The 26,801-nt window shown below is 63.7% G+C and overlaps 3 protein-coding genes across 7 annotated transcripts; 2 read left to right on the forward strand and 1 right to left on the reverse strand.

Annotated features, from left to right (window-relative positions):
- Positions 1 to 279: 279 nt before the first annotated feature.
- SLC20A1 (solute carrier family 20 member 1) lies at positions 280 to 9,070 on the forward strand. Of its 2 annotated transcripts, none has more exons than XM_064175468.1 (11): positions 280 to 401; positions 563 to 1,038; positions 1,138 to 1,278; positions 1,364 to 1,449; positions 2,809 to 2,905; positions 4,422 to 4,562; positions 6,029 to 6,277; positions 6,372 to 6,915; positions 7,009 to 7,194; positions 7,498 to 7,582; positions 8,259 to 9,070. In XM_064175468.1, exons 2-11 carry the CDS (start codon positions 723 to 725, stop codon positions 8,418 to 8,420), a joined length of 2,007 nt encoding a protein of 668 aa, XP_064031538.1. In that variant the 5' UTR covers positions 280 to 401; positions 563 to 722; the 3' UTR covers positions 8,421 to 9,070. The 2 variants fall into 2 exon arrangements, with proteins under 2 accessions (XP_064031538.1, XP_064031539.1); XM_064175469.1 differs by having other exon boundaries at positions 4,443 to 4,562.
- A 1,154-nt stretch (positions 9,071 to 10,224) lies between these two features.
- Positions 10,225 to 16,524, forward strand: LOC135192359 (cytosolic purine 5'-nucleotidase-like). 4 transcript variants are annotated; one of them, XM_064175439.1, is made up of 18 exons: positions 10,245 to 10,382; positions 10,789 to 10,862; positions 10,953 to 11,070; positions 11,158 to 11,253; positions 11,341 to 11,432; positions 11,883 to 11,940; positions 12,071 to 12,164; positions 12,455 to 12,508; positions 12,586 to 12,669; positions 12,805 to 12,846; positions 13,642 to 13,749; positions 13,847 to 13,913; positions 14,002 to 14,172; positions 14,377 to 14,428; positions 15,228 to 15,288; positions 15,384 to 15,560; positions 15,647 to 15,748; positions 15,844 to 16,524. In XM_064175439.1, the coding sequence occupies exons 1-18, from the start codon at positions 10,294 to 10,296 to the stop codon at positions 15,898 to 15,900; spliced, it is 1,596 nt and encodes a 531-aa protein (XP_064031509.1). In that variant the 5' UTR covers positions 10,245 to 10,293; the 3' UTR covers positions 15,901 to 16,524. The 4 variants fall into 4 exon arrangements, with proteins under 4 accessions (XP_064031511.1, XP_064031508.1, XP_064031509.1 ...); XM_064175438.1 differs by having other exon boundaries at positions 10,242 to 10,382; positions 10,789 to 11,070; XM_064175442.1 differs by lacking the exons at positions 10,245 to 10,382; positions 10,789 to 10,862 and having other exon boundaries at positions 10,971 to 11,070; positions 11,198 to 11,253.
- Positions 16,525 to 17,081: 557 nt separating this feature from the next.
- Positions 17,082 to 25,584, reverse strand: CKAP2L (cytoskeleton associated protein 2 like). Its single transcript, XM_064175437.1, has 9 exons — positions 25,522 to 25,584; positions 23,833 to 23,881; positions 22,467 to 22,524; positions 20,045 to 21,063; positions 19,100 to 19,295; positions 18,404 to 18,559; positions 17,980 to 18,043; positions 17,542 to 17,689; positions 17,082 to 17,454 (listed from the first exon to the last, which is right to left on the reverse strand). The coding sequence occupies exons 1-9, from the start codon at positions 25,529 to 25,531 to the stop codon at positions 17,211 to 17,213; spliced, it is 1,944 nt and encodes a 647-aa protein (XP_064031507.1). The 5' UTR covers positions 25,532 to 25,584; the 3' UTR covers positions 17,082 to 17,210.
- Between the last annotated feature and the right edge of the window lie 1,217 nt (positions 25,585 to 26,801).

A 26,801-nucleotide genomic window follows, 5' to 3' on the forward strand; every position in this document is an offset into this window, starting at 1 on the left:
GGCCGAGCGGGGCCGAACGGAGCCGGCAGGGCCGAGCGGGGCCCGCACGTGGTGCGGCGGGGCCGGGCCGGGCTGCGCTGCCCGCGAGGGGGCGCGGCGCCGGGGGCGGGGCGCTGGGCCGGGGGAGCCTGGCGCTGGCCAATGGCAGCGCGGCGCGGCCACACCCTTGCGGCAAGCTGGCCAATGGGCGGCGGCAGCGGCGCTGCGCGTCACGGGCGGGGGGGGGCGCGGCGCCGGTCACGTGTGGCGTTGGCGCGGTTAAAGCGGGCGGCGGCGGCGGCGGCGGCGGCAGTCGGAGGCTGTGGGGGCGGCGCGGCCGAGAGGGTAGCGGGCAGGTGGCGGAGCGGTTCCGGGAGCTTCTCGGCGAGTGCGGCGCGGCCCTGCCCGGCCCTGCCCTGCCGGTGAGCCGTGGGGCGGGGCGGGCCGGGCACATGGCGGCGGGTAGAGGGTGGGGGCGATGGCGGCGGCGGCGGCGCGGGCGGGAGCGGCCGTTACGGGCGCGCGGGAAGGGCCGGTCCCCGGTTCCGCTCGCCTCCCGCTGAGCCCCGCGTCTCTCCTGCAGGATGAAGAACGGCGCAGGCCATGTCGCGGCACCCGACCCCCAGCCCCTGCGGCCGGCTGGGTCGTAGGACGGCGCAGCTCCCCCGCGCCCTATAGCGATCCCCCCTCCCAGACCCCCTATTTAATTTTGTACCTAATTTATTAATCCCTCGCCCCGCGCCATGGACCCGACCCCCGCGGTGCCCCCTGCCTCCATGGCGGCCTTCCTCTGGATGCTAGTCCTGGGCTTCATCATTGCCTTCGTCCTGGCTTTCTCCGTCGGCGCCAACGATGTGGCTAACTCCTTCGGCACGGCGGTGGGCTCGGGGGTGGTGACCCTCCGGCAGGCCTGCATCTTGGCCAGCGTCTTCGAGACCGTGGGCTCCGTCCTGCTGGGAGCCAAAGTCAGCGAGACCATCCGGAAGGGGCTGATCGACGTGGAGATGTACAACTCCACACAGCAGCTGCTGATGGCTGGCTCGATCAGTGCCATGTTCGGTGAGCAGCAGAGGGGTCGCAGCCTGGGGGGCGGGCAGCACGTCCCACGGTGCCCCTGGTGATGCCTTTCTTACCTTCCTTGTCCTTCTGCTCCCCCAGGATCTGCCGTGTGGCAGCTGATGGCTTCGTTCTTGAAGCTCCCCATTTCTGGTACCCACTGCATCGTTGGAGCGACCATTGGCTTCTCGCTGGTGGCCAAAGGGCAGGAAGGTGTCAAATGGTCTGAGCTGCTGAAGATTGGTGAGTCCATCTCCTCTGACCTCCACCTGCCCCCTGGGCTTGCCCTTCCAGCAGCGTGGTGCTGATTGTGCCTCTTCTCTCCTAGTGCTGTCCTGGTTCATCTCACCCCTCCTTTCGGGCATCATGTCTGCTATCCTCTTCTTCCTCGTCCAGAGGTTCATCCTTCACAAGGTAAGGGCTCTCCCCACTCTTTTCTGGCTCCCTGGGGCTCTTTGAGTGTTCCTTGGCTGTCTGTTGGTGTGCACCAGAGCTTCTCCAGGCACATCCGTCTGTGTGCTGACGCTTGGCTGAGCCTTCAGAACTCCTTCAGGAGGAGCTGAAGGGGTAGAAAAATGAAACCTGTAGCTGCTCTGCAAAGCAGAGCCTTGGGAGGTCAGGAGGCATCACCTCTCACGGTCAGGAGTGTCCTCCAAGTACTTCCAAGTACTGAAGGAGCCCAGAATTGATAAGATCAGAGCTAAAGTGCCAGGTTCTTCCGAAGTCCTGCTGCAAGGCTGAGCCTTCTCTTGCCTCAGGCTGCAGATGAAGGCAGTGCCCAGCAGCAAGCCTCAGGGGGGCCAGGCTTGTCCCTGGGGAGATGGTGCTATGCTTCCTTCTGGGACCCCAGGCAAAGGGAAGGGTTCTTGGGCTGGCACCAGGGACACACTTGCACTGTTGGAAAGGCCAGGAAGAAAGATTGGGCATCAAAAGGTGCTTTCAGTGGAGAGGCAGCTTCAGACCTTGTCTGTGGGATGATGCTGATGACCCTGGAGTGCAGGATGCTGCCGGCCTAAGACAGGGGTACCCAGCTGGGCAGAGAAGCTTCAGCTTTTCCTTCTGCATAGCTGAGGTTAACCTGAGATCATTTTAGGTCTTGGCTCTAATCGTTTGTGGTTCAGGAGATGTTGAGATCTTATCAGTGCTGGCTCCTACCTGGCAGTGCTTTAAACCAGCTCAGCCTCCCGGCTTGCGTAACCAGGCTGGCCCTGGCACCTTCCTCCTGCTGCTGTCCTGCTCCCTGCCTTTGTACCCACCCCAGACCCCAGCTGCTCGGCAGAGGCAGAGATTTAAGTGCTCCTGCTGCTTGGGTGAGGGCCTCTCTGCAGTTATGTGGTCAAGTAAGCTGCTCTGAGTCATGGACTTCTCCCTTCCATCCCAGTCAGCTGGAGAGAGCCAAAAGCTTTGTCTGACAAATGGTTTGGTCTGGAGGCGCTTGGGGAGCGGCAAGAAAACATCGCTGCAGCTGGAGGCTGGGCAGGACTGCAGGCTGGGAAGCCTTGGGAAGGGTTCAGTAGCCAGGCAGCCCCTGGCTGCAAGGGCAGATGAGATGTTCCAGCCTTGGCACCCTCGGCTGGTGATGCCTTGGGTCCCCAGGAGCTGTTCTGCCACCTGCTCTGCCCCACGCTGCTGCAGCTCTGACAGCTCCAGAAGCTGTTGAGCTCTGCTGGTACAGCAGCTCTGCTTGGGGAAGGGACTGCTGCTTGGCTGCTCCTCAGCTGCCCCACACTGCCCAGGCTCTGCCCTCCAGCAGCACTGCTCTTTGTCTTGCAGGCAGATCCTGTTCCCAACGGCCTGCGAGCTCTGCCTGTCTTCTACGCCTGCACCGTGGGGATCAACCTCTTCTCCATCATGTACACTGGGGCACCCTGTAAGTAGCTCTTAGAACTCTTTGAGCTGAATTTTTGCAGTGCTTTCCAGAGCCTCCATTAAATGCACGATTTACCCCTCTTTTGCTTTGCAGGGCTGAACTCTCCTAGGAGCTGCCTGGCCTGTGCCCGTTACAGAAGGCTGCAGGCTAGCGTGTGCTGAGTTCTGGGCAGGGTAGCTGCCCAGCCAAAGAGGCCTGCTCAAACTAAACCCCCTCCAGACCTTTCTCCCTAGACATCACAGGACTGGCAGATAGTTTCTCCTCCCCTTCTCTTAACCTGTGCTAAACCTCAGGTACCTGCCTGCTGCCACAGTGACTCCTTGGGCTGCCAGTAGCGAGGCAGGGAGCCAGAGGCTGTGCCTCCTGGTTCACCTTGTCCCTAGGGATGAGCTCATTATCCCTGGCAGGAAGAGCTGGCACCTTGTTCTGAGCAAGAGGAGAGTTGTACTTTGGTTTGGGAAGCCAAACAGCAAAGCTTGTGTTGGCTGTTGGAGGGGGACAGGCAGGTCACAGGCAGGACAAGGAGCTGGTGGCTCTGTGAGCTCCCGGTGCCGGCCGGGGGTGAGTCGGCGCCAGCTGTTTTTGGTCTGAGTTTGGGTTTCCTGTTGTGGAGGAGTTGCTGCAGGTGTGGTGAGGGCAGGCAGTGCTGGCTCCTTAGGCTTTGCTCTGTAAACAGTGGCTGGAAAAAAACGCTTGGAGGGTTGTCAGCTGCCCCTCACCTTGCCAGGGTTGCTGGGGGGGGAGCATACACACAGGGGCTGTGCTGTTCTGAGATCCACTTGGGCTCCCCCCGAGGTGGATTGGTGTTGGACTGAAGTCCTCAGCTGTAGTGGGGCAAGGTGAGCTGTGAAGCACTCAAACACAGGTCTGTAGGATGCAACAAGCCAGGCCTGGCTTGAGCAGGGAGCCAGCTGTGGGTGCAGCAGCAGCACTGCTGCTGCTTTCTGAGTGCTAAGCTGTTGCCTGCAGCAGAAGATGCAGGAGCTGAGCGGTCAGAAGCAGCTGACAGCCCAGGCAGGGGCTGCTGCAACACAGAACCTGTGAGAATGCCTCTAACTAGGTCAGGTAACACCTCGGGTGCCTTGGAACTTGAGCTTAAGGCCTCGGGGGGTGGGGGCAGGAGGAGAACAGTCCCCGGGAGCAGGCAGGTGCTGCCTGTGCTGTCCCTGCGCGGGGGCCGTGGCGCTGCTGCTGCTGCAGCAACTCTGCTGGGAGATGCTGCTGCTTTTTTTTCTTTGACATTGCAGCAAGTTGAGGACACCTCCAGGGCTGTGAGGAAGCCTCCTGGCCCTGCTTGGGGGAGGAAGGTGTCTGCCTGTATGCAAGATTAGCTTCTGCTGGGGGCGGGGGGGGAGGAGGAGGAGGCTGTGACCCGGGGTGGGTTTGGCGGTAGCTTTCTGGCAGCCTTTCTCCTGGACAAGCAAAGGAGCTGAGGGATGTTGCAGGTGACAGAGCCCCGGAGCCGGCAGGAGCAGAGCTGTGTGCGGAGGAGGCTCTTGCCTGGAGGGTTTCAAAGCTCCCTTGTTTTATTTCCTAGTGCTGGGCTTTGACAAACTTCCTCTGTGGGGTATCCTCCTCATTTCGGCCGGGAGTGCTGTTGTCTGTGCTCTCGTCGTCTGGTTCTTTGTATGTCCAAGGATGAAGAAGAAAATTGAAAGTAAGTGACTGCTCCCCCTTGGCACCCCCTGGGGAAGGGCAGGCTTGGGCTAACCAACTTCTGCTCCCGGCAGGAGATCTCATTAGCTGCAGGAGCTGTTATTAGCAGGGCTCCTCAGCCCGGGTTAGCGCTTAAGCTGCTCTGCAAACCCTGAGTCACTGGGGCACATCTCCCGGAGCTGGGCTCTGCCTGCTCCTAACCTGCAGCAGCGCTGCTCAGCTGCTCCCTAGGACTCTGAAACGGGCTGTGGTGCTGCCAAGCTGTGCCTGGCAGCTGGTTCTGAGCAGGGTGGGTCTCTCCTTGACCTGCACGGGGCAGCAGGCAGCATTCACCTGCCTGACTTGGGTATGTGACAGGGAAGAGGAGGCAGGAGACAACCTGCCTGTTAAGCAGGGTAACCTTTAATCCCCTGTGTACCTGCTGATCAATCTTTGGCCTGGCAGATGCAGATCACAAGTTGGGAGCTCTGTAAGCTGCTGAAATCCTTTGCCTGCAGCACACAACAAAAAACCCTTCCTGAAAGCAGTCCAAAAGAGCAGCTCCAGAGCGGTGCCTCCTGAGGAGCGCCAGGCAGCTGCCCTGGCACTGTGTGTGGGCTTGCACAGCCATGGTGGTACAGTCTGGGGCACTCAGGAGCCGGAGCTGAGGGGCTTGGCAGTGTCCTTGGCAGGCTGGTGCCACCGGGGTGTGACTAACAGCTTTATGGCTGCCCTTGACATTCTTCCAGCTGTCCCAGCTCTGGCTTAGCTCCTGCCTGCGGGGCAGGCTCCCTGCCTAGGGCAGGTGGTGGTGGTGCAAGGGGCCAGCTCTGCAGGGGCTGGATGCCACTGTTTGTGCCAAGGAGGTGGCTTTTGTTTTGTTGTCTGAAGGAGCTGACCTCATGTTTTCACCTGGAGAAAACATGTTTTTCCTGGTAGAGGGGGAGTGACAGCCTCAGCTTCCAGGGTTTGGTGTCACTGGCTTGGACTCTTCCAGTGGGACAGGAAACCAGGCAGCCCTCGCAAGGTGGAGCCCAGCTCCTGTTTGGGTTTATCACACACCCGTGGGTGCTGGAAGGGAGCCCAGGCTGGAGCTGATGGGCTGGCAGGGAAGCTGAGCTCCTCTGGGCACCTTCCCATCAGCTCTGGGGGTTACAGCCAGCCCAAAACCTGGTCCAGAGCATCCCACGGCTGCTGGGAATGGGACAAACATGCTTCAAAGTGTAACCTCTGCCCTGGGCAGAGCAGGCATAAAAGCCCCATAATGGTGCTCACCACACCCTGTGTAGGTGGGGGGGTGCCTAAAAATAGTCTCTGAGGTGGCCTGTGCTGGCCTGGCTGCGGTGCCCAGGGTGAGGTGTGACTGCCCAGCAGTCTCCAAAGCCCAGCATGGGCTGGAGGCCGTTCAGGTTTATTTAGGTGTCATAAATCTGAGTGGCTGAGGGCTGTGGTGGGAAGAGCTTTGATGGCAGCTGCCTCCCTTGGCAGGAGAGATCAAATCAAGTCCTTCTGAAAGTCCCTTGATGGAAAAGAACATCGGCCCCAAGGAGGAGCACGAGGAGCCCAAGGTGCCTCTGGGTGATGCCAAGAGCCCTGCTGCTGAGGTGGGCTCAGCCGTGCCCCAGCGGGCAGCAGTGGAGGACAGAACAGTCTCCTTCAACCTGGGCGACCTGGAGGAGAGCCAGGAGCAGGAGACGCTGCCCAGCCTTGACCTGAAGGACTCCAGCATCGACAGTGGTGAGCAGAGACCCCTGGGGCGGGCAGGGTGAGGAGGGGGAGGGGGATGGGAGCAGTGCCAGGGTGGGTCTGAGGCTGTGCCATGCGTTGGCAGGAGGCGTGCAGCTGCCCAACGGCAGCCTGGTGCAGTTCCACCCGGCCGTGGGGCAGCAGCTGAGCTCCAGTGGGCAGTACCACACCGTGCACAAGGACTCAGGGCTCTACAAGGAGCTGCTGCACAAACTGCACCTGGCCAAGATGGGCGACTGCATGGGGGACTCGGGCGACAGGCCCCTGCGGCGCAACAACAGCTACACCTCCTACACCATGGCCATCTGCGGCATGCCCCTGGACTCCCTGCGTGCCAGGGAGGGCGAGGAGGGGGAGAAGCTGGCCTGGCCCGCGGTGGACAGCAAGAAGAGGGTGCGCATGGACAGCTACACCAGCTACTGCAACGCCGTGGCCGATGCCCACCCTGCCGCAGAGGCGGAGCTGAGCGCTGCCCAGGTGGAGCTGGGCATGGGCGAGCACAAGGGCAGCAGTGGCTCCCTGGAGGAGTGGCACGAGCAGGACAAGCCGGAGGTGTCCCTGCTCTTCCAGTTCCTGCAGATCCTCACCGCCTGCTTTGGCTCCTTCGCCCACGGAGGCAACGATGTCAGGTGAGTTGGGTCCGCAGGAGCCGGCGTGGGGCTGGTGCCCACCTTGCCCCCGCAGCCTCTGGCTCTTCAGCTCAGCTCTCCTTTCTCTTCCAGCAATGCCATAGGGCCTCTGGTTGCCCTCTACCTGGTCTATCAGACGGGTGATGTGGCTACCAAGGTGGCGACTCCCATCTGGCTGCTGCTCTACGGAGGGGCAGGGATTTGCATCGGGCTGTGGGTCTGGGGCAGGAGAGTCATCCAGACCATGGGCAAGGACCTCACCCCCATCACACCCTCGAGGTAAGGGCCAGGAACTGCCTCAAGCCAGCCCTAGAGCTGCCTCCTGCTCCTGGAGCCTCCCTCTCTGCTGCCTTGGGGGGGTCTCACTGCCCAGGTGGCACAGCTGGGGTGCCTGTGGCCCTATGGCACCTCCCTGCATCCCTTCTGGGGTCATTCTGGGACTGCTGGGGGTCAAGTGAGGACCTGAGTCCCCTGCACAGGATCTGCCCAGGGAGAGCAGGCCCTGGGCTGGCAGGGGCTGTGCCTGCTGTGCCAGGCAGTGCAGGGGCCCTGGCGCCCAGCTGAAGAGCTTTGTCTCTGCAGTGGCTTCAGCATTGAGCTGGCATCTGCCCTGACCGTGGTGATCGCCTCCAATGTTGGCCTGCCCATCAGCACAACCCACTGCAAGGTGAGTGGGGGTGGCAGGAGGGGGCAGCTGCCAGCTCAGCTACCCCCCCCGAGATCCTGCTGCTATTGAGGCCGAGCTGTGCGGGAGGTCCCAAAGTAGGCTGCTGGCTGCCCTTCAGCTCCCAGCTCTGCCACTTGCATCTCAATGTGGGGTGGCAGCGGCTGCCCAGGCCTGGGAGGGCACTTGAGGAGGTGATGGCAGAACAAAAACCCTTTTTGCTGGACCCCTGGGCTCTGTCAAACAGCCGTGGGAACGCCTGGGCCCCGGCAGTGCCCTGGGCTTGGCTGGCAGCTCCTCTCTGCTTGGGCTGTGCTGAGGGGGGGGGGGCGGACAGGGGCTGGATCTGAGGACCCTTAGCCCCGCGGCTGAGGCTGCCCCGGGAAGGAGGGGGGGTGGCAGTGGGCGGCCGGGGGCCGGCGGTGCTGGGGGGTGGCTGGGGGCCGGCGGTGCTGAGCGCTGTGTCCGGCGGTGCTGGGGGGTGGCCCCGGTGCCCCGGCGGTGCTGAGCGCTGTGCCCGGCGGTGCTGGGGGGTGGCTGGGGACCGGTGGTGCTAGGGAGTGGCCGCGGTGCCCCGGTGGTGCTGAGCGCTGTGCCCGGCGGTGCTGCTGGGGACCGGTGGTGCTAGGCGCTGAGCGCGGTACCCCCGGGCGGCGCTGAGCGCGGTGCCCCCGCGCAGGTGGGCTCGGTGGTGTCGGTGGGCTGGCTGCGCTCCCGGAAGGCTGTGGACTGGCGTCTGTTCCGCAACATCTTCATGGCCTGGTTCGTGACTGTGCCCATCTCGGGGCTCATCAGCGCTGCCATCATGGCACTCTTCAAGTTTGCCATCCTGAAGGTGTGAGTGGCACCGGGGAGGGAGAGAAAGGGAGGTGCTGGCAGCGACCGCGGCTGCTGCTTCCCTGCTGCCACCTCCAACCCCACCCTACCCTCCAGGCAGCCCCAGGGAGGTTGCTCCGGGTGGGGTGGGGGCTGCCAGCGCCTCGGGGGTCCCTCAGCTCTGCGTAGTGTTGTCACTGAAGTTCATTTTGGGTTTTTGTTTTTGTTTTTGTTTTTCTCTGTCTATTTTTTTTTTTAATCTCAATGTCTGGGGGCCGAGTTCCTGGTGGGGAAGTGGGCACCAGCAGCGCTGAGCCTGTGCCCCCCCCCGAAGCCCCCCTCTAGGGGCACTCCCCTGCTGCGCTGTAGCTTTAGATTAGCAGTTTTGGGAGGCCACTTAACTTTTAATGACTTAATTAACATCCTCCGGCAGTGATTGCTCCGTGGGTAAGGACTGAGGCTGGGCTGTGCCCGTGCTGGGAGGGCTGGGGGGGTCCCTCCCTCGGCCTGGGCTGGGCTGTGCTGTGTTCAGCTTTGCCTCCATTGCTGTAGTGCTGTTGGACATCGGCTGCTGCCCAACATCATCCTGCTTGGGGGGTCTGGGGGTGGGCAGCAACCCCCAGCCCCCCTCACTGCTGCTACCTCGGACTCAATAAAGATTTCCTTTGTACTCCAGTGCTGCCGGTACCGCTTGGGGGCGGGGGGGGTCCTGGTTACTGACACCTGGCACATGTGTGCCACTCTGCCCTCTGCCCTGCTCTTCCTTGCACCCACGCCCTGGGAGGGAGCTGGGGCTGGAGGTGCTGATAAGAGCCACACGTGTGTCCCCCTGCACAGGGCTGCCTGGCACCAAGCCCGGGCTGCACCTCACCCACGAGGGGGGGGGAAAAGGTTATCAGGGCCTCACAGATGGTGCGGGGAGGGGGGCGGGGGGGGTGCAGCTCCTGGTGCTCTGAGCAGCTTCACAGCTGCTGATGCTCTCTCCTGGCCTCGAGGAGGTGACCCAGCTCTGGTCAAGGCCAGACATAGGGACCCACGTCAGGAGTGTTGCAAGAGCTGTGGGCAATGGCAGAGGAACCAGAGACTGGCGCTGGGGGGGGGGGGGGGGGGGGAAGGGGCAGCCCGGGGGCTTCCTTGGGATGCTGAGCTCAGAGACCTTCAGGATGTGCCTGGTGGAGCTGCGTGGGGATGTGACTCACGGGGCCGGGGACAAGTGGCGTGGGTCTAAGTCCCACGGGGCTGTGGATCAGTTCCGGGGGGGGGGCGGTGCGGTGCGGTGGTGACGCCGCTGTTGTCCCACGGGGGTGGGGACCTTTCCTCGCAACCCCGGGGCCGGGCTGCGCGCCGCCGCTGCCCCGTCCTGTCCCGCGGTGCGAGGCGCTGGGGTTGGACCCTGGCACTGGACCCCCTCCCCACCAGCTCCCGCCCCCACCTCACGCCCATCGGGGTCGGGCCTTGACCCCGGTTAATGATTCGCCGCCGGTCGCTGCCAGCGGCCCCGCTAGGCAAACAGCGGCCCCGGGGCTGGGGCCGCACCGGGCTCCGCCGGACCGGGGCCGTGGCGGGGGGGAGGGCTGCCGGAGTGGGCTCGGTCCGGGACGGAGGAGAGGACATTGCCCCATTGGGGGCTTTATGGAGGGGGGGCAGTGCCCCGTGCCTGGGGGCACCCCGCGGGCTGGGTCCCGTTTCGGGGCGCACTGCTCCACTGCGCAGGGCGCAGGGAGGGACTCAGTGCCCCACTCCCGGGGTCGCCACCGGGCGCTATCCCCGGTCCCGGCCCCGCTTCTGCGCCGTTGGTGGGGGGGGGGCTGGGCTGGTGTCGGGGGCCGGGTCGGGGCGGTCCCGCGGGGCCTCGTTAAAGCGGCCGCGGCCGGAGGCGGTGACCGGAGGCAGCGGCGATGGGCAGCGAGGGGCAGCGGGGCCAGGCGACGACCCCCGGCCCGGGCCCGGGCGACTCGAGGGCGCTGCGGAGGGACTGCCAGCACCGGTGGGACTGGGGGGGGGGGGGGGGGCTGCGGGGAAGGCAGTTTGGGGAGGGCACTTCGGAGAGGGGCAGGACCCCACGGATGCAGGCACCGGGGATGACCCTCGGGGAGTGGCGGGGGGGGGGCAGGGGTCCCCCCGTGGAGACGCGCCGGGGGAGGGGCAGGCCGAAAGAGTGGGCTCAGGGTGACCACCCCCCCCCAGCCCCGCACCCCCCGCCCTGCCTTCCCGGCCCCAGCGCCGCTCCGGAGCCCATTCTTCTGCTCCAGTAACTCTCTCTGGGGCTCCTGGGCCAGGGCGGGTTCATAGCCCCCCCTGGCCGGGGTGGGAGGGGGAGTGGGGACAGTTCCGCATCCCCTCCTCAGTCCCTGAGCCCCCCCAGCCCCGTAACCCATCCCGGTCACCCCCAGGATCTTCGTGAACCGGAGCCTGGCGCTAGAGAAGATCAAATGCTTCGGTTTCGACATGGACTATACCTTGGCCAGTGCGTTGCTGGGAGGGGGCTGCGGGCAGGGTGGGGGGGCAGCGAGACCCTCCCCCAGCCCCTACCCACAGCGCTGCCCTGTGCCCGCAGTGTACAAGTCCCCTGACTACGAGGAGTTGGCCTTCAGCCTGCTGCTGCAGCACTTGGTCTCCATCGGGTACCCCCAGGAGATCCTGGCGTACAAGTACGACCCAACCTTCCCCACCCGGTGAGTGCCCGCAGCTGCAGGGGCACCGGGACGGGCCCGGGGGTGTCGGTGCCCCCTCCCCGGTGCTGACAGGGCGCGGGGGGACAGGGGTCTGGTGTTCGATGCCCTCTATGGGAACCTGCTGAAGGTGGACTCCCACGGGAACCTGCTGGTCTGTGCCCACGGATTCCGCTTCCTCAAGGGGTGAGTGCGGGACCCCTCCCCGCGGGGGCGGGTGGGTGGATGGGGGAGACCCTCGGCACGGGGTGCAGCTCTGTGCTCCCTCCCCAGGGCTGAAATCCTCCACTACTACCCCAACAAGTTCATCCAGCGGGACGACATGAAGCGCTTCCACATCCTCAACACCCTCTTCAACCTCACCGGTCAGGCGGCTGCACCCCCTGCCCCCCGCCGCTGCGCCCCTCCCCCCGCCCCCTCAGCCACCACCCTCTACCCACCACCACCTCTCACTCTACCCTCCTTAGCCGCCAGCCACCACCCCCTACCTCCCATCCACCTCCCTCTCACTCCCCATCCACCTGCCCCTACCCACCCTATCTACCTCCCCCTAGCCCCACCCCCCGCCCATCTCTCTCTGCCCACCCCATCCAGTGCCCCCTACCCCTCATCTGCCTCCCACATCCCCCTGCCCCATTCATCCACCTCCCCCTACTCCCCTCATCCACTATCCCTCACCCCCCTAGACACATCCCCCTACCCACCCCATCCACCACCCACTACCACCCCTCTCCACTCCTCACTCCTACTCCCCCATCCCCCCACGGGGGCTCCCCCCTACCCCCTCTCACAGCCTGCCTCCCTCCCCCCCCCAGAGGCTTACCTCTACGCCTGCCTCGTGGACTTCTTCACCAACTGCTCCAGATACGCCAAGTGAGAGGGGGATGAGGGCTTGGGGGGGGCTTGGACCTGCTGGATCAGGAGGGGGCTTTGCCTGCCTCTGGCAGGGCACCTCCTCACCCCTCACCCCACTCCCACCCCCTCATTTTCCTGCCCCCCGCAGCTGTGATACAGGCTACAGGCATGGGAACCTCTTCATGTCCTTCCAGAGCATGTACCAGGATGTGCGCGAGGCCATGGACCACGTCCACCTCTCGGTGAGCCTGGGGGGGCACCGAGCTGGGCAGGGAGCTGGGCAGGGCTTGGCACAGGGCTGGGCAGGGGCTGGGCAGGAGCTGAGTAGGGTTGGGCAGGGAGCTGAGCAGGGAGCTGGGTAGGGATGGGCGGGACTGGGCAGGGCTGTGGGCAGGAGCTGAGTAGGGTTGGGCAGGAGCTGGGTAGGGCTGGGCAGGGAGCTGGGCAGAGGTGTGAGCAGAGGTGTGGGCGAGGAGCTGGGCAGGGCCTAGGCATGTCCTGCCACCCACCCAGCCCCAACCACCCCCTGCAGGGCTGCCTGAAGGAGAAGACACTGCAGAACCTGGAGAAATATGTGGTGAAAGATGTAAGTGCCTGGGGGCTGCCAGGGGCCGGCAGGTGGCAGAGCCCCAATGCCCACGGTGCTGCCTTGCCCTCTGCCAGCCCCGGGTGCCACTGCTGCTGAGCCGCATGAAGGAGGTGGGGAAGGTTTTCTTGGCCACCAACAGCGACTACGACTACACCCACGTGAGGAGGAGGTGCCCCTGCCCCATGTACCCATTCTGTGCCAGGCCCAGCCTGCCCCAAGGAGTGGGCAAAGCATAGGGCAGGGCCTTGCCTACCCTTGGGGCAGTGGTGCAGGTGCTGGGTGTGTCCTTGCAGGCCATCATGTCCTACCTGTTTGACTTCAGCGATGGGGACAAGGTGAGACTGGTGCCCAGGGGAGGGCTGGGTGCCATTGGCATCCCCTCACCAACCCCTTGTGCAGGTGCCATTGGCATCTCCTCACTGACCCCTGTGCAGGTGCTATTGGCATCTCCTCACTGACCCTCTGTGCAGGTGCCATTGGCATCCCCTCACTGAGCCCCTATGCAGGTGCCATTGGCATCCTCTCACTGACCCATGTGCAGGTGCCATTGGCATCTCCTCACTGACCCTCTGTGCAGGTGCCATTGGCATCCCCTCACTGATCTCCTGTGCAGGTGCCATTGGCATCCTCTCACTGACCCATGTGCAGGGTGCCATTGGCATCTCCTCACTGACCCTCTGCGCAGGTGCCATTGGCATCTCCTCACTGACCCTCTGCGCAGGTGCCATTGGCATCTCCTCACTGACCCTCTGTGCAGGTGCCATTGGCATCTCCTCACTGACCCTCTGCGCAGGTGCCATTGGCATCTCCTCACTGACCCTCTGTGCAGGTGCCATTGGCATCCCCTCACAGACCCTCTGTGCAGGTGCCATTGGCATCCCCTCACTGATCCCCTGTGCAGGTGCCATTGGCATCCCCTCACAGACCCTCTGTGCAGGTGCCATTGGCATCCCCTCACTGATCCCCTGTGCAGGTGCCATTGGCATCTCCTCACTGACCCTCTGTGCAGGTGCCATTGGCATCTCCTCACCGACCCTCTGCGCAGGTGCCATTGGCATCTCCTCACTGAGCCCCTGTATAGGTGCCACAGGCATCCCCACGCTGATCCCCTGCATCCCAACCCCTGGCAGGCTGAGTGCCCGCAGCGCCCCTGGCGCTCCTACTTCGACCTGATCGTGGTGGACACCCGCAAGCCTCTCTTCTTTGCCGAGGGCACCGTCCTGCGCCAAGTCAACACGGTGGGCACCCCGCCATGGGGCCCCTCGGGGTGCTGGGCACCAGCCGGGCACCGCAGGGTGGGCTCAGCAGAGGGTGGGCACCGCTCTCGCCCTGCAGGACACCGGCAAGCTGCGCATCGGGACCTACACGGGGCCGCTCCAGCACTGCGCTGTCTACTCGGGCGGTGAGTGCCAGCCGGGGCCGCGCGGGTGGCACAGGGCACGTGCCCGCAGGGTCACACACCCCCGCCCCGCCCCCTCTGCCTGGCACAGGCTCCTCGGATGTGGTGTGTGACCTGCTGGGGGTGAAGGGCAAAGAGATCCTCTACATGGGGGACCACATCTTCGGGGACATCCTCAAGTCCAAGAAGCGCCAGGGCTGGAGAACCTTCCTGGTGGTGCCCGAGCTGGCACGGGAGCTGCAGGTCTGGACGGAGAAGAGTGGTGAGCAGAGCCCAACCAGGGCACAAGGACCTTGCCCGACCCAGCCCGGGGAGGGTGCCTAGACCCTCCTGCCCATCTCGATGGCAACCCTAAGCCCCGGGGCAGGCTTTCCCTCCCCAGCACCCTGTGTTGGTCGTGCAGGGCAGTGTGGGGTTGGGGGGGTAGGGCATGGCTGGCACTGAGCCAGCCCCACTGCCCCTGCAGAGCTGTTCGAGGAGCTGCGGAGCCTGGACCTCTTCCTGGCAGAGCTGTACCAGTGAGTGGGCACAGGGGTGGGCAGGGGAGGGGCAGGCACACAGAGAGGATTCTTTAGGTGAGCCTTGAGCTGAGCAGGGCCTAGGCAGTGGTGGGGCAGGGCCTGGGCAGGGGGCTGGGCATGGGCTGGGCAGGGAGCTGAGCAGGGAGCTGGGCATGGGCCGGGCAGGGAGCTGAGCAGGGAGCTGGGCAGGGAGCTGAGCAGGAGCTGAGCAGGAGCTGGGCAGGAGCTGAGCAGGGAGCTGAGCAGGAGCTGAGCAGGGAGCTGGGCAGGAGCTGGGCGGGGAGCTGGGCAGGGAGCTGAGCATGGGCTGGGCAGGAGCTGAGCAGGAGCTGAGCAGGAGCTGGGCAGGAGCTGAGCAGGGAGCTGAGCAGGAGCTGAGCAGGGAGCTGGGCAGGAGCTGGGCAGGAGCTGAGCAGGGAGCTGAGCAGGGAGCTGGGCAGGAGCTGGGCAGGGGCTGGGCAGGGAGCTGGGCAGGGAGCTGAGCATGGGCTGGGCAGGAGCTGAGCAGGAGCTGAGCAGGAGCTGGGCAGGAGCTGGGCAGGGAGCTGGGCAGGAGCTGAGCAGGAGCTGAGCAGGAGCTGGGCAGTAGCTGGGCAGGAGCTGAGCAGGAGCTTAGCAGGAGCTGAGCAGGAGCTGAGCAGGAGCTGGGCAGTAGCTGGGCAGGAGCTGGGCAGGAGCTTAGCAGGAGCTGAGCAGGAGCTGGGCAGGAGCTGGGCAGGAGCTGGGCAGGAGCTGGGCAGGAGCTGGGCAGGAGCTGAGCAGGAGCTGGGCAGGAGCTGGGTCCCTCCCTCGGCAGGCACTTGGACAGTGGCAGCAGCGAGCGCCCAGACATCAGCTCCATCAAGCGCCGCATCCAGGTGAGAGACCTGGGCCGGGTTGGCACCGTGCCCGGCAGCACGGCTGAGGTGTGCCCCCGCAGCAGGGTGCCCTGAGCGCGCCGCTGTGCCCGCAGAAGGTGACCCACGAGATGGACATGTGCTATGGCAAGATGGGCAGCCTGTTCCGCTGCGGGTCGCGCCAGACGCTCTTCGCCAGCCAGCTGATGCGCTACGCCGACCTCTACGCCGCCTCCTTCCTCAACTTCCTCTACTACCCCTTCAGCTACCTCTTCCGGGCACCCCCTGTCCTGGTATGAAGCCCCTGCTCCCGTGCCCGAGGGTTTGGTGGGCACCCAGCCTGGCTGCCAGCCCCCTCTGAGCCTCCTCCCTGCCGCAGATGGCTCACGAGTCGACGGTGGAGCACAGCCGCCTGGACGTGGGGGAGACGGGCACAGGACTGGCAGCCTGGCTGGCACAGCGTGGCCAATCGGGCCAGCAGGTGGGTGGCATGGGACTGGAATGCCTGCTGGCCGTGGGCATGGGAGTGCCAGTGGCAGCCTCCTGTGCCCGCTGAGCCTCTCGCCTCTCTCTCAGGTCACTGGAGGCCTCCAGGACTCCAGCGGGGAAGAGGATGATGATGGAGAAGCCTGAACCCACCCCAGCACCGATGGCTGGTGAGCTGGCAGGTGCCAGCCCCTGGGAGGGCATTTGGTGGCCCTGGCCCATTTGTGCTGCCAGCTGACAGGCTGAAGCCACCCCTGGTCATCCTCCAGTGGTCAGAGGAGGGTTGGTGGCCCTGGCCCAAGTGCCACATCCTGCCTCTCCCTGTGCTGTGGTGCCAGGAGTGGGGCCCGTGGGCTGCCCAGTGCCCCCACCTCTATTCATAACCCCCCCAACCAGCTCCATGCCAGACTGGTGCTGCCCAATGCCAGGATAAGGTGGCAGTGGCCATGCTCCAGGTAGTGCAGGAGCCTGTGGGCTCAGCAGCTCGTGCCCCTCCAGCTTGGGCACCCCAGGCTCATGCCTGTGCTGTGGGGTGGCTGTTGTTCGGGCACAGGAGGCTGCTGCTGTGCCCACTTCTTCTTTCTGCCCTTTTCTATTTATAAGAGGCTCCAGCTCCTGGCCCTGCAGTGGCTCAGGGGTGGGGGCAGGGGCTAAGTCCCTACTCCTCAGCCACACCTTCCCCTGGCACCGTGCTGCACCTTGGGGCACAGGGCTGGCACAGGACCCCCAGAGCCTGCACCCAGGCTCCTCAATAAAGCTGCTGAGCCAGCATTGGTAGTGCCTGTGTCTGGGGAGGCAAACGGGGGTGGGGGGGCAAGGACAGGCCCGAGATGGGAAGGTGCCAATGGAATCCTCCTCCACCCTGTGCCACTCACCACCAGGGAACTGCCAGGCCCCAGCTGTGGCTGCCAGGCCAGCCTGTGGGGAGCAGATGGTGCTGAAGGGGCCCTAACCACACTACTGACCCCTAACTGTGCCCAGGGCTCTGGGAGCCTGGTCCATTGCAGGGCTCCTGCTGTGCCACCTCACCCTGAGGCAGGCTCATACACTGCAGGTACTACCCCAGTCCCTCCCCTCTTTGCCAGCCTGGCACGGCTGGCACTGCCACACCTGACTCAGGACAGCAGAGCTGTGGATGCCTCTCAGCAGGGACTATTCAGATGCTGCCTAGCACAGCCCTGATGCCACTGCTCACAAAGCAGCAGGAGGTGCCTGGAGCAGCAGAGGTTGACTGGCACCAGGCTGCTGTAGGGCACCTGGGGCACGAATCAGCACTACGGCAGCCCCCGGGCACACAGCCCCCACACCTCACAGCCACACTGCAGCACTACTGCAAGGGTTTGTGTATTTAAAATGGTGCCCCCAGGGCCGAAGGGTCTCAAACAGGCACCAAGAGCTCAGGCAGCCTTAGGCAGGGCAGCCCCCGGGGCAGCGGCAAGCAGCCTGCCCCCTGCCCCTCAGCAGCACTCGGGGGCACACAAACTGAGCCCCTCCAGCTCTGCCACCTCGGGCAGGGCCTTGTTTTCGCGGAAGAGGAACTGAGTCTCCTCTTCTGGCTCCAGGATCTCCCGCAGGGATGACACCACCGGGTCGTGGTCCTTCAGCATCTCCGGGTAGCGCCTCCCGGCCCGCTCGATGCGCAGGGAGCGCCGCACCGGCGTCAGCAGCTTCAGCGCCCGCCCGCCCGGCGGCTCCCGGACCCTGCAGAGGGACAGAGCCCTTGGGCACACCCTGCAGAGCGCTGGCACGCAGGGGGCTGGCTGCCAGCAGCGGGCAGCTCGGCCTTACCTGGGTGCAGATGTGACCTGGAGCTTGATTGAGGCTGGCAGGCAGGGCAGGGACCTCGCAGGCTGGCGGGGAGTGGCTGCCTCCAGCTGCCTCCCACCCGGGCCAGGCGTGGCAGGATCACAAGGGATGGGCAGCTCAGCCTTGGGCCCTGGGAGGAGAGGGAAGGAAGAGTGTGGGCTGCAGAGAGGGGCAGCTGGGCAGGGCTGCCCACGCTGCTGCACGCAGAGCTGTGCTGGGGCAGGACCACTCCCGGCGCTGGCCTGAGCCTCTGAGCTCAGGGTTCTGCATTGTCACAGCTCTCAGCCCCCAGCAAAGGCTGCAGGGGCAGGCTGCAGCCCGGGGTGGGAGGCCAGGGCAGGCTGCAGCTGTGCTGCTGCCCAGCCTGCTGCAGCAGGGCACCTCAGCCCACCCAGCCTGCCCACCAGTGCCCACCATTACCTTCTGCTGTTTGGTCTGCAGCCTTCATCATATCCAGGACAACTTCTCTGAGTTCCTGGAGTGGCTGCAAGGGAAACAGAGCACAGCACAGGTGAATGCAGCAGAGCCCAGAGACAACCCAACAGCAGAGAAGGGGTTGGCTGCATCCTGGCATGCTGGAGACAGGGCATCAGGCTGCACCACTCCTCTAAGAGAGATGCCAGCACAGAGGCCTGGCTTGGGCAGGTGACCACCCGGCAGGCAGTGCAGTGGCACTGCCCTCACACTGCCCTGCCTGAAGCCAGCCCGAGGCGTTTCCCTGGGATGCAGCAGCATCAGCAGCCCTGTGAGGGCTGTGGGCAGTGACCTGTGCTACTAAACTCATGCCCAGAGCTGAGCCCTGGGTGCCAGGAGGGCTGCTGGCAGCAGGGCAGGGCACACTCACGGTGGCGCCGGCGCAGACGGCAGCTCGGTAGAGCCCTGCCAGGTCCCAGGGGCTGCCCTCGGCCAGCAGCTTGGCTCTGCAGATCCAGAACTTGGCAAACTTCTCTGCCTGGGGCACGGCAGACAGCTTGGCCTGGACCTCCTCTGCCTGGGCACCCTGCAAGAAGCACCAGAGAAGGTTCAGCTGTGAGGGCCAGAGGTGTGTGCTGGGGGAAGTGCCCCCCCCCAGGGCTCTGTCTAAAAGAGGGGCAGAAGGGTCTGGGTCTTCTCCTGCATGGCCATGGGCACCCAACAGCTGCCCTGCCCCTACCTCCTTGGCAAAGTGAGCCCAGGGTTTGAGAGGGATGTTCAGGGTCAAACTCCTGCTGGCCTGGCAGCAGGGATGCTCCTCAAGCTGGGCTCCCCATCCTGGGCTGCTGCAGGAGAGCCCCCAGCTGCAGACTGCACTGTCAGGCACCACAGCTTGGGCAGTGGCACACAGGCACCAGGTGAGTGGATGCTGCCCCCTTCCTCTGCGGCACCATGCCAGGTGCCTCTGGCCCCTCCAGAGCTCCATGGGGTCCTTTCCCTCCCCTGCACACAAAGGGATTCCTCTGGTGACACAGGCCAGGCCAGGCCAGGGAGGATGTGGCCCTCACCTCCTGGGATGCCCCAGAGCAAGAGGAGCCAAATCAAACAGCAACTTCCCCATCCTCACCTCCTCCAGCAGCCTCAGGCACTCGGTCAAGAGGCTGTTGGCCTGCTCCAGGGAGGGCAGCTCTGGGTTCTGCTGCTGCTCCTCTTGCTCCTTGACTCTTCTGCAGGACACCTTCACTGCGCTCTTCTGCAGCAGGGTCATTGGTGGCCTCTTGTAGGTCTTGCCTTTGCATGCCAACCACTCCTGCAGCTGCTTCCTGCCAAAGGACCAAGGGATCCCTGGTACCACCCCAGCAGCTGGCCAGGGCTTGCCAGCTTCAAGTTTTCTCTTGGAATCTCCCTCCTGCCAACTTCGTGCTCAGGAGGAGCCACATCTGTCCTAAAAATGCTTCTGAGAGCTGGGCTGGGAGAGAAAAAAGCCTCCTGGGCTGGGACAAGGAAAACCTTCCTGGGGCTGGGACAAGGAAAAGCCTTCTGAGGATGGGAAAAGGAAAAGCCTCCTGGGAATGGGAAAAGGAAAAGCCTTCTGAGGATGGGAAAAGGAAAAGCCTCCTGGGAATGGGAAAAGGAAAAGCCTCCTGGGGATGGGAAAAGGAAAAGCCTCCTGGGGATGGGAAAAGGAAAAGCCTCCTGGGGCTGGGAAAAGGAAAAGCCTCCTGGGGCTGGGAAAAGGAAAAGCCTCCCGGGGCTGGGAGAGGAAAACCCTCCTGGGAATGGGAAAATGAAAAGCCTCCCAGGGATGGGGAAAGAAAAACCTTCCTGGGCTTGGGAGAGGAAAAGCCTCCTGGGCTTCAGTGTGCCTCGAAAGCAGGAGAGCAGCCACTGCTTTTGGTACCCCCAAATCCCCCCCCCCCCGCTGCCTCTTCTGAAGACATCTTCCTCCAAAGGGGCATGCACGGGAGAGGGGATGCAGTCCCCAGCAGCAGGAGCTCTGCCGTCCCCAGCAGCAGGAGCTCTGCCGTCCCCCGGAGGTCAGCGCAGAGCAGCCGCAGCCGCAGCCACTCACTTGCGATCCGCAGCCGTGGGGGTCCTGGGGACGCGGCCGGGGAACATCGCTGCCCGCGGCGGCTCCCTGCTGCTGCCCCTCCAGCCGCTCTGCGCCGGTGGAGCTGCGGAGCTCTGTGTGCCGCAGGGCTGCTTTCGTGGGGCTGGTGCTCGGGAGGCTGCTCTGTGCCCGGCTGGTGCCACCTTTGCCTCCTTCCTGTCGGCCTCCCCTTTAGCCGGCGGCTTCTGTCGCACGGTGCCACCCAGCTTCAGGCTGGATGGCAGCTGTGTGGTGCCCTGGGGTCTGCTGGGGGGCAGAGGCTTTGTGGGAGGTCTTTTCACGAGGGGAGGTCTTCCTGTGCCACCTTTCTCCTGGTTTGCCCCTGGCTTTTTGTGCAGCAAATGGGCAGGAGCTGTGGGCAGCCGTGGGGGCTGCAGGGGATGAATTTTGGTGCTTGGGTTCCTGGAGCCTGAGCCTGTTGGCTTGGGTTGCTCAGGAGCTGGCTTGTCCTTAGCCTGCTGGGTGCCCACTTTGGCCCTGGGGCCCGTGGTGGATCTCCAGGTGGTGGTTGAGCTCTGCCTGGCAGTCAGGACTCCTTTGTGCCCAGCAGCCTGCAGAGCCCTGTCCAGCACAGGCCGTGCAGGGGCTCGGCCTTGGATGTTCTCTTTGTTGCCCCCCAGCCTGTCCTGTAGGCCCTCACCTGGGCAGGAAGGTGCCCCTGGATGGGGCTGTTCACCCCCAGCTGGAGGGGCTGCAGAGTCCTGGGCAGGCTTCTTGCTCCTTGCTGGATGTAGGTGGCTGGAGGCTGCAGCTGGCAGCTTGCCCCTGGGCTGCACAGAGCGGCTCAGGCCTGGCCCCCCGGGCACCTTTGTGCCCTTCCTTGGCTGCTCTGGATGCAGCCCTGCTGCCCTCTGGGATGCAGCTGAAGGCTTCTGCTGAGCAGCACGGCCAATGTGCTGTGTGGGCTTGGCACCAAGCTTGCCATCCCTTGGAGCACCTTTTGGCACAGGTCTGACAGCATCCTTCTTGTTCCTGTCAACCTGGAGGGAGAAGAAAAGCTCAGCTCCAAGGAGGGCTCAGGAGGCAAAGCTCAGCTCCAAGGAGGGCTCAGGAGCAAAGCTCAGCTCCAAGGAGGGCTCAGGAGGCAAAGCTCAGCTCCAAGGAGGGTGCAGGAGCAAAGCTCAGCTCCAAGGAGGGCTCGGGAGCAAAGCTCAGCTCCAAGGAGGGCTCGGGAGCAAAGCTCAGCTCCAAGGAGGGCTCAGGAGCAAAGCTGAGCTCCAAGGAGGGCTCGGGAGCAAAGCTCAGCTCCAAGGAGGGCTCAGGAGCAAAGCTGAGCTCCAAGGAGGGCTCAGGAGCAAAGCTGAGCTCCAAGGAGGGCTCGGGAGCAAAGCTGAGCTCCAAGGAGGGCTCAGGAGGCAAAGCTCAGCTCCAAGGAGGGCTCGGGAGCAAAGCTGAGCTCCAAGGAGGGCTAAGGAGCAAAGCTGAGCTCCAAGGAGGGCTCGGGAGCAAAGCTGAGCTCCAAGGAGGGCTCAGGAGCAAAGCTCATCTCCAAGGAGGGTGCAGGAGCAAAGCTGAGCTCCAAGGAGGGCTCGGGAGCAAAGCTCAGCTCCAAGGAGGGCTCGGGAGCAAAGCTGAGCTCCAAGGAGGGCTCGGGAGCAAAGCTGAGCTCCAAGGAGGGCTCAGGAGCAAAGCTGAGCTCCAAGGAGGGCTCAGGAGCAAAGCTCAGCTCCAAGGAGGGCTCAGGAGCAAAGCTCAGCTCCAAGGAGGGTGCAGGAGCAAAGCTCAGCTCCAAGGACCCAAGAGCTTGCTCCTGCCCCAGCCCTGCTGGCCCAGGGGATGTGATGCAGGCGCCTGTGGTGCCAAAGCAGCTGTCAGCAGAAGACAACCCTCAGCAGCAGAGGGGCTGAGGAGCAGTCTCCCAAGCTAAGTTCTTCTGAAAAATAAGCCTGAAGAAAAGAAAGCTCCAGGGAGAGCTCAGAGCTGCATTTCAGCATCTGCAGAGGAGCTGCAGGCAGGCTGGGGAGAGACTGCTCAGAAGGGGCTGTGGGGATAGGCCAAGGGCAATGGTTTGGAACTGGAGCAGGGCAGAGTTAGGTTGGACGTCAGGAGGGAGTTGTGCACAGTGAGGGTGGGGAGAGACTGGCACAGGCTGCCCAGGGCTGTGCTTCAGGCTCCATCCCTGCAGACATTCAAGCTCAGCCTGGATGTGTCCCTGGGCAGCCCACTCTGGCTGGAGGTGTCCCTGCTGCCTGCAGGGGGTCGGACAAGATGCCCTTGGGGGGTCGCTTCCAGCTTGATGCATTCATTCCACAATTCCATGACTCAGTGCCAGCTCCTCAACACTGTGTTGGCTGCACCCCACTTGGCATCAGGATCTCAGTTTGGGTGCCCAGTTGCATGCAGACCCAAGCAAGGAATGCAAAAGCAGCCTCAAAGGACTCACCTGGCCTGGTTTAGGAGCTGCTTTTAAGGGTGGAACCCTCTGGTCCTTTCCATGGGGTCTGCAGGGAGTCAGAGAAGGAGGCAAGTTAGTGCCCAGCAGCTGCAGAAGGGGTTCAAGATCCAACTCCCTGCTGAGTGTCCCAATCACAGCAGCTCACAAGAAGCTTTTGGAACCCAAAAGCTGCCCAGGAAGAACCAGGAAAAAGGAATTCTCTTTTCTACACCTGGCAACAAAACAGCAACACAAAGTGTCCACCTGCCAGGCTGGCACAGAGCTGACAGCAGAACAGCTCCTGCAGGCAGGGGACTGCCAGAGGACGGCTCTGGGGGCTCTGGATGCTGCTGCCCCAAGCCAGTGTCCTGCCTTGCCCTGCATGCTGCAGGCAGTTGAGGTGCATCCCAGCCAGGTCAGCTGTGCCATGGAGAGCTGCATAGCCATGGTGGCTCAGCCAGCAGCTGGTAGGCCAGCAGCAACCTCCATCCTCTGCTTCTCCTTGACAGCAACCAGCTGCAGGTTTCTCCTGCCTGGGGCTAGCAGCTCAGCAATGAGGGAAGTTCAATGCCTGTGCAGAGACTTCTCTGCAGTGAAGCAGCCTGCAGAGCCAGGGCAGTGCCCTCTCTTCTGCCAGGTGGTGCAGGATGCCATCAAGGAAGGCCACAAATCACCTCCCCTTGTTCCTGTTGTCTCAGTGCAGTTCTCCACTGCCTCCTTTGCCTTCTGCTCTCTGCTCCTGCCCCCCTTTAAGCTGCTCCATGGCCTCCTTCGCTCTGCAGTGCCACCAAAAACTCTCCCTGCTGTGAGGAGTCTTTCAGGTGCCCAAGGGCAGCAGCAGCTGCATTCAGAGCTTTGCATCAAGGTGCCAGTGAACAGCTGCTGTGCTCACAGCACCCAGCCCTGCTCCAGAGGCACCCAAGGGCTCCCAGAGCCCTCCTTTGGCAGGTGGGTGCAGCTGTTACCTCTTCAGTGCACTGAAAATGCCCCTTCCTGCTGCTACAGAGCAGCAGTGGGACCTGACCCAACCTCTTGTCAAGGAGCCAGTAACAAAGCTGAGCTGCAAGCCTAAAGAGGCCTCTTCTGCTGCACCCAAGCACTGAGCTGATCTTACAGAGACTCAGAAAACAGCCAGAGGGACAACATCAGGCAGCAGGAAACCTCAACAGCCAAACTATCCCTTTATTCCTTCTGCCAGCTGCTCCAGAGAGTGCTGCAGGGGTGCTGTGAGGGCAGAGCTGTGCCAGGTCACTGCCTTGACAGCAGGGCACTGGCAGGAGATGAGAAGGGCTGGCAGAAGAGCACAACAAGTGGTTTGGGTCACAAAGGAGCCTTAGAGATGGTCCAGTCCAGCTCCAGCTCTCTACTGACTTACTTTGCACTTGGGCCTCCCAGGTACTCCTGGAGCTGTCCTCTCTGCTCTCCTGCAAAGAGATCACAGAATGGGAGGGGCTGGAAGGGACTTCTGGAGATGACCCTGTCCAACCCCCCTGCCAAGGCAGGGTCACCCAGGAACACATCCAGATGGGTTTGGAATGTCTCCAGAGATGGAGACTCCAACACTTCTCTGGGCAGCCTGCTCCAGGGCTCCAGCACCCTTAAAATGAAGAAGTTCCTCCTCATGTCCAGATGGAACTTCTGATGGTCAAGCTTGTGCCCAGGGTGTCTTGGGCACCACTAACAAGCTTGGTTCTGTCCTCCTGGCACCCACCCTCTGAGCACTGATCAGCATTGATCAGATCCCCCTCAGGCTGCTCTTTTCCTGACTTTAGCCCAAACTCTCTCAGCCATTCCTCATCACAGAGTTGTTCCAGACCCCTCAGCAGCCCTTTTCTGTCCCTCTCCAGCACATCCCTGTCCTTCCTGAGCTGGGAAGCCCAGAACTGGAGCCACTGCTCTGGTTGTAGCCTCACCAGGGCAGAGGAGGTGAGGAGATGGTAGGGAGCTGCAGTGCAGGCATCACAGTCTCAGTGTTTGGGTTTCCTTTACACTGCCAACACAACCACGCAGGCGTCCCGAGCTCCCCACCCACGCCTGGCCAAGCAGAGCATCTCCCTGCACACAAACACTGCCCGATCCCTGCACTCACAGAACGGTTTGGGTTGGAAGGGACCTTGAAGATCATCCAGTTCCAACCCCTCCTGCCATGGGCAGGGACACCTCCCACTAGCCCAGGCTCAAAGCCTCATCCAGCCTGGCCTTGAACACCTCCGGGGATCCACAAGCTGCCCGGGCAGCCTGCTCCGGTGCCTGCCCACCCAGGGGCACATGGGCACAGACGGAGCAGAGCTCTCTGCTGCGTGGGGCAGGGCAGGGGCGATGCTGCCTCTGCTCCAGCTGTGCGTCAGGGGCGATGCTGCCTCTGCTCCAGCTGTGCGTCAGGGGCGATGCTGCCTCTGCTCCAGCTGTGCGTCAGGGGAGATGCTGCCTCTGCTCCAGCTGTGCGTCAGGGGAGATGCTGCCTCTGCCCCGAGCCCGTGCCAAGCCCTCTGCCAAGGCAGGCAGCTGGAGGGGAGAGGTGGATTTGACGGTGGGGCCCGGGATACCCCCGGTAGGGTTGCTGGGGCATGCCGTGGCAGGACGGCTTGGCCTGGCAGAGCCCAGTACCACCCCATCTTGTCCCTAAAGCTGTCCCACCCCCACCTGCCGGCCCGGGGTTGTGAGGGCACCTCGGTGCCCCCCTGCCAGACCCCTCCCTTGGTGCTGCACCTCCTGCAAAGCCCCAGGAGCGCAGCGGCAGCCCCAGCGAGCGCATTCCGCGGGGACGCCCCCAGACCACCCTGATGTCCTCCCAGCACCGGCAGCCACCGACTGCGTTCCCTGCCCTTCTCTTCCCCCCCATGGTCGAGCGCAGCCATCCTCGCCCAATCGGCGCCCCCCGGTTCCACGGAGCGCCCCTCGGGACGCCACAACCGGGCCGTGTGTCCCCCGTCCCGAGGGGCAGCCGCTCGCTCACAGCCCCTCGGAAGCGCCCGGCCCCGATCCTCACCGCGCCCCCAGGGCTCCGCTCTCCTTCAGACCCCCTGGGTGCCCCCAGCCCCCGGAGGACCCCCCGAAGCCTCACCCTGCTCCATCGCCGCCCGCTCGCCTCGGCGCGGCCAACTGCCCGCCCGTCAACGGCGCGCCGCGCCCATTGGCTGCCGCGCCCTTCAAATCGACCAATGGAGAGCGAGAAAACATCAGCTCCCTGCGGCGGGGCGACAGAGGGCATCTGTGATTGGCTAGAGGCCGCTAGGGGCGGGGCCAAGGCGACGACGCCGGCAGCCCTCGGACGGAGCGGGGCCGGTACCGGCTGCTGCCCCTCGGGGGACGGCAGCGCTGCCAGGGCTGCCCATGCCGGAGTCCCGTTCCTGCCAGGCTGTGCCGTAACGTGGCTCTCAACAGCCCCAGGAAGGCTCCGGGCTGGGGGCAGAGCGGATGGAAACTGCCCGGTGAAGAAAAAAAGACCTGGCGGTGCTGGGTGACAGCAGCTGGAGATGGGCGCTGGGTGCAGCAGTGGGCACTGGGTGCGGCACTAGGCACTGTGAGTGTAGCAATGGGCACTGTGAGTGCAGCACTGGGCGCTGTCAGTGTAGCAATGGGCACTGTCAGTGCAGCACTGGGCACTAGGTACAGCACTGGGCACTGTGAGTGTAGCAATTGGCACTGTCAGTGCAGCAATGGGCACTAGGTGCAGCACTGGGCACTGTGGGTACAGCACTGGGCACTAGGTGCAGCACTGGGCACTGTGAGTGTAGCAATGGGCACTGTGAGTGCAGCACTGAGCACTGTGAGTGTAGCAGTGGGCACTGTGAGTGCAGCACTGGGTGCTGTGCGTACAGCACTGGGCACTAGGTGCAGCAATGGGCACTGTGAGTGTAGCAATGGGCGCTGTGGGCGCAGCAATGGGCACTGTGGGTGCAGCACTGGGCACTAGGTGCAGCACTGGGCACTGTGAGTGTAGCAATGGGCACTGTGAGTGCAGCACTGGGCACTGTGAGTGCAACAATGGGCACTGTGGATGCAGCACTGCACTGGGTGCAGCACTGGGCACTGTAAGGGTGCTTTGTGCCCATGCATGGGGAATGCCCAGAAGCAGCAGGCACAATGGGATTGTCCCACCCGTGAGCCACCCCTGGTGCTTTGTGCCCTTGCCTGGAGAGTGCCCAGAAGGAGCAGGCACAATGGGATTGTCCCACCCGTGAGCCACCCCTGGTGCTTTGTGCCCTTGCCTGGAGGGTGCCCAGAAGCAGCAAGCACAATGGGACTGTCCCACCCATGAGCCACCCTCCTGTCATCCAACCCCTGTGGCAGCAACCAGCTGAGAGACACCATCCTAGGAAACCTTTTTATTTCCAGTTCCAG

The sequence above is a fragment of the Pogoniulus pusillus genome, chromosome 42, assembly GCF_015220805.1.
Source record: "Pogoniulus pusillus isolate bPogPus1 chromosome 42, bPogPus1.pri, whole genome shotgun sequence".
Taxonomy (NCBI): Eukaryota; Metazoa; Chordata; class Aves; order Piciformes; family Lybiidae; genus Pogoniulus; species Pogoniulus pusillus.

Excerpts from the sequence above, each read along its gene's own strand:
- SLC20A1 (XM_064175468.1), top strand. The coding sequence starts at position 723 with ATGGACCCGACCCCCGCGGTGCCCCCTGCCTCCATGGCGGCCTTCCTC. Across the intron at positions 4,563-6,028 it reads GATGAAGAAGAAAATTGAAA|GAGAGATCAAATCAAGTCCT; the intron begins GTAAGTGACTGC and ends CTCCCTTGGCAG. Across the intron at positions 6,916-7,008 it reads CACGGAGGCAACGATGTCAG|CAATGCCATAGGGCCTCTGG; the intron begins GTGAGTTGGGTC and ends TTTCTCTTCCAG.
- LOC135192359 (XM_064175438.1), top strand. The coding sequence starts at position 10,294 with ATGGGCAGCGAGGGGCAGCGGGGCCAGGCGACGACCCCCGGCCCGGGC. Across the intron at positions 10,383-10,788 it reads CGGAGGGACTGCCAGCACCG|GATCTTCGTGAACCGGAGCC; the intron begins GTGGGACTGGGG and ends GGTCACCCCCAG. Across the intron at positions 13,914-14,001 it reads CTGCGCTGTCTACTCGGGCG|GCTCCTCGGATGTGGTGTGT; the intron begins GTGAGTGCCAGC and ends TGCCTGGCACAG.
- CKAP2L (XM_064175437.1), bottom strand. Across the intron at positions 19,296-20,044 it reads CCCACGGCTGCGGATCGCAA|GAAGCAGCTGCAGGAGTGGT; the intron begins GTGAGTGGCTGC and ends GTCCTTTGGCAG. Across the intron at positions 17,455-17,541 it reads CAGGTCACATCTGCACCCAG|GGTCCGGGAGCCGCCGGGCG; the intron begins GTAAGGCCGAGC and ends GTCCCTCTGCAG.